This window comes from Solea solea, chromosome 7 (assembly GCF_958295425.1).
Source record: "Solea solea chromosome 7, fSolSol10.1, whole genome shotgun sequence".
Lineage (NCBI taxonomy): Eukaryota > Metazoa > Chordata > Actinopteri > Pleuronectiformes > Soleidae > Solea > Solea solea.
In genome coordinates, this window is record NC_081140.1 from 14,120,087 (window position 1) to 14,130,863 (window position 10,777).

General features: G+C 38.6%; 2 protein-coding genes across 4 annotated transcripts in view; one reads left to right on the plus strand and one right to left on the minus strand.

Annotated features, from left to right (window-relative positions):
* Positions 1-3,216, plus strand: part of LOC131462408 (uncharacterized protein C14orf132) — a 16,604-nt gene extending 13,388 nt beyond the window's left edge. Inside the window, exon 2 of one of the 2 annotated variants that reach the window (XR_009240878.1) lies at positions 2,910-2,987. Coding sequence is in view for 1 of the 2 variants with exons in the window: in XM_058633605.1 (XP_058489588.1) it covers positions 2,910-3,128 (219 nt within the window). In the remaining variant the exon portion in view is untranslated. Of the gene's footprint in view, positions 1-2,909 lie in introns of both variants that reach the window. The other variant, XM_058633605.1, reaches the window with a different exon arrangement.
* bloc1s3 (biogenesis of lysosomal organelles complex-1, subunit 3) overlaps positions 1-10,777 on the minus strand; it is a 56,997-nt gene that overhangs the window by 2,959 nt on the left and 43,261 nt on the right. The gene's annotated exons all lie outside the window — the stretch shown is intronic.

The window sequence follows — 10,777 nt, forward strand, 5'->3', positions numbered from 1 at the left end:
CTTTCCGTTTTTTGCTACTTAGTTTGGAGTGCCTGGATTATGTTCCCCTGTGCCCATATAGACTATCCTTACTTTTTACTTTGGATATCACCTGAGTAACCAGTTATTTCTCGCTTTTTAAATTTTCAAAGTTATCTTTAAGAAAAACAGCTCATGACTTAAACCAGGGGTGTCAAACCTACAGCCCGTGGACCAGAACCGGCCCACCAGGGGGGATTTGTGAAAATTTCACATGATTATGATTAGAAACTAATACAACATTTTTCAGTTCCAGATACATGTGACTAAATGCTTTTTGTTCCTTTGTGGCTCCACTGCGATCTATAAGTTGTGATGCACATGTGTAAATGCTAAAGTTAGGCATCATTTTGTTGAAATTGCATTTATTTTTGTCAAGAAATGTCAGGTTGTTCACAATATGTTACTTCAATAAATGTAATGTGGAGTTCTTGTTGTTTCTAGGTTATTATGCTATTATTTTACTGGTGCGGCACACTTTAACGCTTTAAAATGAGTTTGACACCCGTGACTTAAACTCTTCATGGAGAAAGTAGCTGAAGTTTTACGTTTACATGACGTAATAATAATAATTCTACTTTGTCTGCTCTCATTTGTTATTTATGTGAGTTTAGAGGAAATTACAGCCAGAAACACACACAATATCCTGTCACTTGACCTAGCAGATTTGCAGAATATTAGTATTGTGAAAAAACATGTGCATGCTCCCTGCTGTATTTGATGATAACCTATCGGTGCTGTTTTTACTCCGAGCTCATAGGCAGGGACGTCTTAATGAAACGCTGACAATACGCAGTTACTCAAAAAAACCCGTTTTATCTTCAGGTTGATTTCTTTCTCAGTGTGATTCACTTGCGTGTTTGGGTACTTTGCACTACGTGCCTATAACCCAGCACAGTAACAGCAAAATACACTTGTTTCCCTTTCCCGTCCCTCTTCCATTAGAGTGTTTTAATTAAATATGCATATTTAGTGGCAGGCGCGCTCATAAATTATGCTGCCATGTCTTAACGGTTGAAACATTTTAGATTCCAACATTCTTTTTTTTTTTATTGCAGAAAGGAAGTCGGGCACAGTCTCACTGGATGAGAAGAGACAGAAGTGCATGAATCATGTTGCATAATAGAACTCATGATCTCACTGTTCATCTGTGGGATTTCACTATAACCTCTGGAATCAGTACCTTTGGGTTTGGACACACTGATAGATAGGTTTTCATCTGTGAGTTGAGCGTATTCACTCCTGTCTGTACAACCTAATGTTTTTAAGCAGTATTGAGAATAGTTTTGCAGAAGCTGCTGCAGTTTATTGACTATATTTATAGTGTAGTGTGCAGATTGTTTTGTTATATATGAAAAACATGTTTCAGTGTCTCCCCGATTTCTCCGCAAAATGTTTACAACAGTCAGATTTAGACAAAAGCATGCGTGTTGACCCCTCGACTGTATTTTAACAAGCTTTAACAAACACATTTGACCTTAAGCATTGTGACTTTGATGCCATGTAATGGCTTTCACCGTCAATTTGCAGTGACAAAGTGAGATGTTTTTTTTTTCTTGTACTCTTCTCAGTTCAGAGGGTTTCCTCTGTGAAAACGTGTCCCGCAGTCACATGAGAGGGAGGATGGGGACACAAGAGAAGCACTTGGGGTCAAAAACTAAAGTGCTAAAGTGGACAAAAAGAAAAAGAAGATGAATGACACTCAGAAACGTTAATCTGCTAGATTAAAGTACATTTTCTTTAATATGGTTTGCACTCTGTGTTTAGGATATTCCATTACCATAAAATTAGCATATCACTGGAACATGGTGAGACATTATCTCAGTCTATATGTATATAATCACACAGTGCTATGGAAGCCCCCAGAGACAAATGCATCCAAATGAATGAGTGATTTGTTATCTCCTTTTTTTTAATCACCTGTTTCTGTGTGGATCTGTTTCTGTCTCTTTTAGTTCACATGTGGCATGTGTCAGACTATGTCAATCTGTCTGAGATTTAATCCCTTTGAAATGCTGATTCGTCTTTACTGTATAATCGTCCTGAGACCAGAAACAGCTGTGGGGTTAATGTCTCAAACAGAACATGTTTTCATGTTTACTCATCTTTGAGTAAAGACACATTCGGGGCTGATTCTTTTGCCCTATTTTTTTGCAAACTTTTGCGTACCTTCGCAATAGCCCTATTTTGAGGTCTCCCTCAATAACTAAGAAGGATATTACATTTGAATCAGAACTGAAGACACAGTCTGAGTGATGACTTCTTACTCAATCATCTGTTACCGCTTTATCCTCCACATGAGGGTCGCGGGGAGTGCTGGTGGCCATCTCAGCTGACATACAGTGAAAGGCGGGGTTCACCCTGGACAGATCACCAGTCCATCACAGGGCCACAAAGAGACAAACCATTCACTCCCACTCTGAATTTAGAGTGTCCAATTGACCTAATCCCCAAATCTGCATGTTTGTGGCCTGTGGGAGGCAACTGGAGAACCAGGAGACCATGCACACAAAGACTCCATGCAGAAAGGCCCTTGTTCTGACCGGGGCGCAAGCCCACGTTTTCTTGCTGCAAAGAGTTTTGATGACTTCTCATCCCATAAATATCTGGCATCTTGCTATACCAAGAATACAAAAAAGTATTTGTATTTGGATGGGAAATTTTTAAATCATAGGACATTTGCATTTTACATTTGTTCTGTCCTTATCAAACCAACAATATGAATATATTTTAACAACTTAAACTTTTCGTACAACAAAAGTATTTCTGCAGACTTGTGTCTTAATTCCTTTCTTCTCTTCTCTTCTCTTCTCTTCTCTTCTCTTCTCTTCTCTTCTCTTCTCTTCTCTTCTCTTCTCTTCTCTTCTCTTCTCTTCCTTGTGTTCCTTCAGCATTTCCCAGCTGTGAGTGGGGCCTTCATGGATTCTCCATACAATGGCGACACGTCCCTGCAGACGTCCTCCTCCAATCTCAACGCCGGCTACTCTCGACCCTCAGAAGCAGAGGATGATGGAAAAGTGTCCAGCGACACCATTTGGCTCTGGATCGCCGTGCTGGCAACTATTGGCAACATAGTGGTGGTGGCTGTGGTTTGCGCCTGTGCCTTCTGACAGGACCGATGAGCGGAGAGAAAACGCCGCATGGAAATATTGTATATATTCAGACATCATGTAAAATAGTGTACGTGTTATAGTGTGATATTTTAGAAAGGGATTTGTACGGGATTCTTCATTCACACACTTTCAACAAATACATCCTAGTTCAAATACTCAAGTTAAGAAAAGATATTTTGGACAAATGATGTATTTAAAAAGGTAATCAAATTGAATTAATGATCTGAGAGAGACATTACTACGACTAATACTACTTCAATGCAACAATCATAATAATGGAACATTAAGTTAAAGTACTGGAAAACCTCAAACTGACCGAACTAGTGTATACTTGTATATACTATGATTTATGCGATTTTTGGATTCTGATACTGTAAATACCCTGCTATAAACCTTGTCCTGGTTGTCACTGCGGTAAACACATTTTACTTTGTCTGTGGATTTTGTCACCAACACAATTCCCCCGAAAACAGGAGATACAATAAATCTTAACTTTAATGTTTGATAAAAACTTCATCAAATTCAATCCAATGTGTTTTGTTTTCCATTTTAACGTTTAAAGTTTGCAATCCTGACAAAGAAAGATTTCACCTCTGTCAAATTTGTTCAGGTAAACTTTTTCAGCTTTGCATCAGTGGGATGTTTATTTATTATTAACCTTATTTAAATGAGCACCAGTCTAAATACTCAATGTATTCATTATGTATTCCAGGCTGTGGCCACAATGTAGTGGTGCGATGCTTTGCCAGTGGTCAGCTGACTATGCAAGCTGACGCTGGTGTTATATAAACCTATTCAGTCCCGGCTCAGCAGTGGTCAGCTTCAGAACCACGAGGATTAGACAAGATCATAGTTTGATCTCTTGGATGGATCAGAAGCCAGAAAGTGATCCACGGCCGATGCTGCACATGATTGAGTTGTTTGAAAGCTCACTGTCACAGCCAGAGTCAATCAAACCACTGACCTCTAACCTGAATTGTCTGATCTTTTCTATTCTATTGCTTTTATTTGTTTTTCATTTCCAGCACCATGTGTACTCACTTTACTAACTCTGAACACTGGCCCATAAGAGGAACCAACCCTGGTCTTGGCTTAGCTTTACATTTTCCCAAAGAAACTATGCTCTTTTTTTATCTGGAGCTGAACAAATATGCAGTGATGTTTGCACATAATGTTCAGTTGAAAATTTTACAAGCTCTTCATGTCTCAAAAAGACCTTGATTTCAGTGCATGTCTAAAAGTAAAGCTCTTTTTTTTTCACTGACTCTCCAGGGAAAGGTGGAGATGAATCTCTCACTTGCAGGAAATTGCAAGATTGTGCTGTTGTCCTTCTTTGTTTGATAAAAGATCTCACTCTCCAACATGACGTGTCTCCATGAATGCTGCAGCATTTGGAGAACTCTAAAGACCGACCCAACCACAGTTGCTGAGCTATGATCGGACAACTGTTGTATTTATAGAAGCTGAGCTTCAAGCAAACTCTGTGTTACGATGCTCCCACATCATGACCTCCACACTAATGTTATCTAAAAACTCCAGTTCATCGGGCCTGCTCGGCTTACATCTGAAGAAACTATACCCTACAGGGCCAAGAGGAGACAAACTCGCAGAGAGAAGCATGGCCCTACAGGCATTGAGCAGTGATTTGTTAAAATTTAACAAGCAATGGTCACACAGAGTCCTCTCTCCCTCTCTCCCTCTCTCTGTCATGGTTACTTCTATTATATCATAACATAGCAGGGCGATAGATGGATATTGAGTGATAAACTGGAAGCGATATGCAGAGTGAGAAAGAAGAGGGCAGAACAGGAACAAAAAGAGACAGGACAAAACTTCATGAAGCCATTGCAGAAGAATCAAACATGCTCTTTTTCTTTAGCTTGCTGTAAACTATTTGGAGTTCAGTGCTGAGCAAACAAATGGACAGGTTACCTGCTGTGACTGGAAACAACGCTGAAGGAAAAAAACAAAGAAACCACAGGGTTAATTACTGTTACATTCAGTTCCTCTAACCCTCACTTTGTGCCTAAAACTGAAGTGTAACCATATCATTGTCATCATACAGTACAGTAAAACAGTCCTGTGATCATGTGAGTGAAGACTATACTATGTGCTTTTGACTACAAGGAACTGATAGCAAAAGACATGTGGTCGTGGCGTGGTACCTGGCTTTGTTTGCTGCATTTAAATTAATGTTCCATTGTGTTTCATTTCCAGGAATACAATTACAAAACCCAATGCAGTAAAAGCTTGTGCTCTATACCTTATAGGTTTTCCTGTTCCATCTGCAATCAGTGCAATCTGTTGCTTGATTTGGATAAATGAGTATTGGGCTAAACAAAAAAAAAAGTTAAAGTAAAAAAAAAGGAGCTTGTTTAAAATTGACTTAGTTACTTTTTTAACAAGGTTGGGTTTTTTTCTTGTGCCGTGCAAAAAGCACAAGAGGACTCACATCTCATATTAATTGTTCTTAATTAAAGGCAATAAAATATGTAAACACATAATGTATCAGTCAAAATGGGTCAAAGGTCACAAATGCTTTAACTTTCTCACTCACTCAGGGGCCTTAATTAGCACCAATTCACCTGTCATCATCATTCAGCTGTCCTCATTATTCACCTGTCCTCATCATTCATCTGTCCTCATTATTCATCTGTCCTCATCATTTACTGCTAAAGTTTCAGTTGTTTGAATTCTTTATTCATTTAACACTTTTTTTTACTCAGTAATGGATATGATTTAAAACTTAGTTAAGTAAAAGTAAAATTACAAAATTTAAGTACACAAAAAACTAAACAAAAAAATTACAGCAACGCGAGTAAATGTCATTCATAACTTTCCACCTTGGTTGGTAGTTTTGCTGCTTACACACTAATACCTACATATTATTATTTCAAAAAATATCTCACAGCCAGTGTTTCCCACTGCACATATATGAGTTTATACACATACATGTGTTGTCAAGGTGGTGTTGAGTCTGTGTGAACTGTCCTGTCCGTTCTCTGCTTTACCGTCCCAGCCCGAGCTTCCTGCCCGGTTTTCCTTTCCCTCCCTCCTTTGCTCAATGCAATGTCCCACAGGGAAGAACATCCCTGGCGGCTCTAAGGACAGTCAGAGCAGACATAATCACTGTGGCTGACTTTATCAGAAGATGATCGCACAGACAGAAAAAGGGCTAATTCCAGCCACTGGAGACACCAATGAAGCGTAAATGATCGGAGAGAGGAAGAGAAATTAGTCATCTGAGATGAAAATATAAAAGAGTGACTCATAAAGTGAAACCAGAATTTTTGAAGGATAATGAGGAAGTGGATGCTCAGTGTCTTTTGTGCCACTAATTACCCATAAGGAAAGAACTTAATGGGATGGATAAACTGAAGGAAGAGGAGAAGGGAAGAGAAAGTGGACAGAGAAGAGGCTGTGTTAGGAAGATGATGCAAATATTATACTGCAGAATCAACATCAGTGAGAACTAAAGAGAACACTCAGACAATCCTCAGATTCATTGGGGCATTATCTACATCCCAGGAAAATGTAACTCAAAATTGTTCTTCACTTTTTGAGTTCTGCTGCTTACAAAGAGAAAAAACACAGAAAAGTGTCCTTGCATTATTTCTATAAACAGAAAACAATGCATACTTATACTTTTGGATATACACATATATCCATTTATACACATATATCCCCTGTAAAATAGTTTGTATGACTCATGATGACAGGGTGAGATTCTATCATTAGTCCTAACAACCCCAAGACCAACTTCACCAACCATAAGTCATGTTCACATCAACAAAACAACATTGACAGTTTTCTCATGGGTTTCTTCCAAACCCCTTCATCTCACTCCAAAATCCTGTGGAAGTGTCCGCCTCTCCATCTGCAGACTCTACAGTAAATACCAACACAGGAATCCCAGCTACTTAACAACTCACGGTGACAATAACGCTGTGTAGAGAGAAATTCTGTATAGTAACATTTATATACAGTATACATATAATATGTTGACGTGCAAAAGCTACATGTTGCATTTATCTGAACAAAGAAATGATCTTGGCTTCCATGCAGTGAGTGAACATTTCCCACACTTGATATGAACCCAAGAGGGCAGTATAGGAAGCCAAATGACCCAGCAAACTCTTCTCCACTCAAGCAACTGCAGTATGGGTTTGATCTCGTTTTTTTTAACTGAAAGCCTTTAAAGATCGTTTACATTATTTACATTAATGTAATGTGTCTTCCGTTCTTTGTCTGCCATCTCTTCATCAGTTATCTCACACAATCCGTCCTTTCATGCATGTGAGGCAGCAGACCATGAAGCCACACAAAAACACACAGTCGTAGACGTCCTATACAATAGATGATTTCAACTTTTGATAGACTTATTTTTCAATGTTTTGATTGAAGATTATTTTTCTTTTTTTTTATGTTAAATTAAATCAGAATTCTGTTTGTATATTACGGCGTGGGTCAATGTATGGATTGGGCTTTCACTCTGATGGGTTTTCTCTCTCTCATTGGCTTACTGTTTGTTCATAATAATTTACCCTTAAGGGAGATGTGTTAGACCTTTCTACTGTATGACTCTTGCAGTACAATGAATCCTCTGCGATATAAGCGAATTAAATGAATCAGAGCGAAAGATTGTCGTCTGTTTGTTTGTCACCTTCAACATTACGAGCAGTGAGTACAGTCTTTATTATCATCCCAACTGTTTCCGTCAAAACGATATGAACACTACATTGTATAGATTGTAGAATAATAACATAGACATCACTATTAAATGTTACTTTTATTGTCTTAAGCTGTTTGCACTTTTCAAAATTCTTTTGGATTTTAGTTTAATGAAGCAATCACATCACTCCAGCTATAATTACTCCAGGAAATGGACTGATGGATTTAATTATTTGAACAAGAATGAGTCATAGGAGACAAAAGCTGTTGTAGAGATTCTCTTTCTTTCTTTCTTTCTTTCTTTCTTTCTTCAGAACATCTAACCACATTGTTAGTCATATAAATTTAGTTAAAACTGCAGTGGGAAATTTTCAAATCTCTGTTGCTTTCAAGTTAAATTAATTCACACAACGCTGATTAAGCCTATATCAGCTGCTTCTCAGTATAGTGGTGTTTAGATCTCCTGTCCTCCAGAGACATTCACATGCTGCACATAAGAAGTAATATCTTGCATATCACAACAGACAAAGGCAAACAGCATCATGTTGCCTGTAAAGAGAAAACACAAAGAAGTGCCCACAATTTTATCTACATAGCCCAATATCACAAACACAATTGGCCTCGAAGGGCAACAGTCTGTACAGCCAGTGACATCCTATCATTAGACCTTCACATCGAGTGAGGAACAGCTCCACAAAAACCCTTGAAATGGGAGAAACCACAGAGGAGGGATCCCTCTCCCAGGATGGAGAGACGTGCAGTACGTGTCAGATGTACCGAAACAAGTTCAGCAGATTACAAACAAAACATCAGATTTACAAAGAGTGGAAAAATGAATAGCATTAATGACAATTATCATCATCACTTTTCAGGAAGGACAACAAGAAGAAATGTGTCCCGCTGGCTGATGCTAATGAAAAAACCCTAAAACTATCTCTTGGCAAAATATTGACCAATTATGGGCCTGTAATCACGGTTCATAAAGCTCAAAACACAAAATAAAACCAAAGCTTGTTTGCTGCTGGAGGAGAATAAAACAAAAATCCCTCTCCCAATTGCCAGGCCAGCAAACAAAAGGAGGAACAGATTCATTAATGGTAAACACAGACAATGAAAGAAAAAAAGGAAACATTTCCAAGAACCAAACTGTTCTGATATGTGACTCCTTTAACCCTGGGCAGCCTGACCGCACACACTAACCTGTGAGATAAACAGCAAGTCTCCAAGGAGCCTTTCCCAGAATTAAGATATTGATAAAAAAAAACAACAACAAAAAAAAACTGCCTGCTGCAGTTTTGGAACAACACCAGTAAAGGAACAGAAGAGTTTCTACTATAGGAAAATCAATGTGCCAAAACATTCTGAACATTTATTGAATGAAGTTTGCATTACCTTGTCGTTTTCAAAGGTTCTTTATAATGACACTGGATGGGACGTCTTTCTCCTGACACGCGCACCATAATGTTATTCATTAAACAGCTGAAGCAGTCGAGCTGATGGCTATATATGGTGTCGGAGGGGAAACGGAGAACAATGATGTAAACCAAATGGCTCTCTCCGTCACAGTTTGTCTTGGCAAACTGTCACTTTACTTTACCTTAGCAGGTCATTGTCACTTAAACAGAGGAAAATCAGCCTTTCTTTAGGAAAAAAATTACTTAAATTAACAAAGTAAGGTTTTGTTTTATCGTGTAAAGCACTTGGAGTTACATTTCTTTGCATAACCCGAGAGAAGAAGGGTAAAGAGTGTCCTCTGTTCACTTACAGTATAAAACAAGGAGTGAATAAAACAAAGTTTTCAGAAACAGTGTGAGATCGGTCTGTGTGTCTGGTTGCCTCGATATAGCACGGTCGAGTTGGCGAGTGTGAGAATGCATGTGTGTTTGTCTTTTCCAGTAAAGAATGACTCAGACTCAGTCATAAAGACAATCTGTACTTTTTATGGGCTAAGCATAAATACTGTCTGACTCTGCACAGGTCTCATCACGTCTTCCCACATCTGACCTCCTCATGGCTTCAGGACGTTGTACACATTTGTTTCTCACTGGAAGACTGAATGTGGATTTGTTTAAGGTAGTTGTTTACCTGCATGTGTCTATGAGATGGCTAAACCTTTATTAAATTAATACAGGAATAGAGGAAATAAGGGATTTTTGGATTATAGACAGTGTTTGCTGTGCGTCAGAGCGGCTATACGACCTGTGATGAGGTTATATAAAATGACGACGTGCCTGTTGATGTGTTAAATGCAGATCTGGCTGAATATTATGTTGCTGTTGGTGAGCGCAGAGTGATACAGTGTGTGACAGCCAGCCAGATGGCAGTTGCTCTCTGATGTGAAAGGTGGGCTGACAATAATGAGACCCAGATGGAAGCAGTCAGTCCACACACACACACACACACACACACACACACACACACACATGCACACATTTAGTAACTTATTTGGAAATACTCTCTTATGATATATTCACCAGGTATTTGGTCATGTGGTGGTAGTTTTTTTTAGTGTTATTATTATTTGTGGTTCCCTGATGCTACAAAGCTATGAAGTCCTGGACTTAACGTTAACATGTTGATGATTTGCTCGGTTCATTGATCGCTTGTTTGGTCTACAAAATAAAAATCTGTATCTGAATCTGTGTGTCCTGATTTATCTGTTTTAGAAGAGCAAACTAAACTATTGAAAATATTAATTTTTAAGACGCTGGAAAAACAACAGGTTAGCACTTATTTAAGCTCTTCTATATATTTAAGACACATACTTTGAGCACGCTAACTGAACTCTGTATTACCCCTCACACATGTGATCCGCTGTGTAGTAAAAAACGTTAATTCAGATAATTAGACTATAAAAAATGCAGCCCAATAAAGAAAGGAAAACGATGACTCTGCATTTGTGCACATGCAGTGCAAGAGAAAGATCATACGCTACTACAACTTGAAGCAATGTGATGAAATGCAGGCTGACTCTG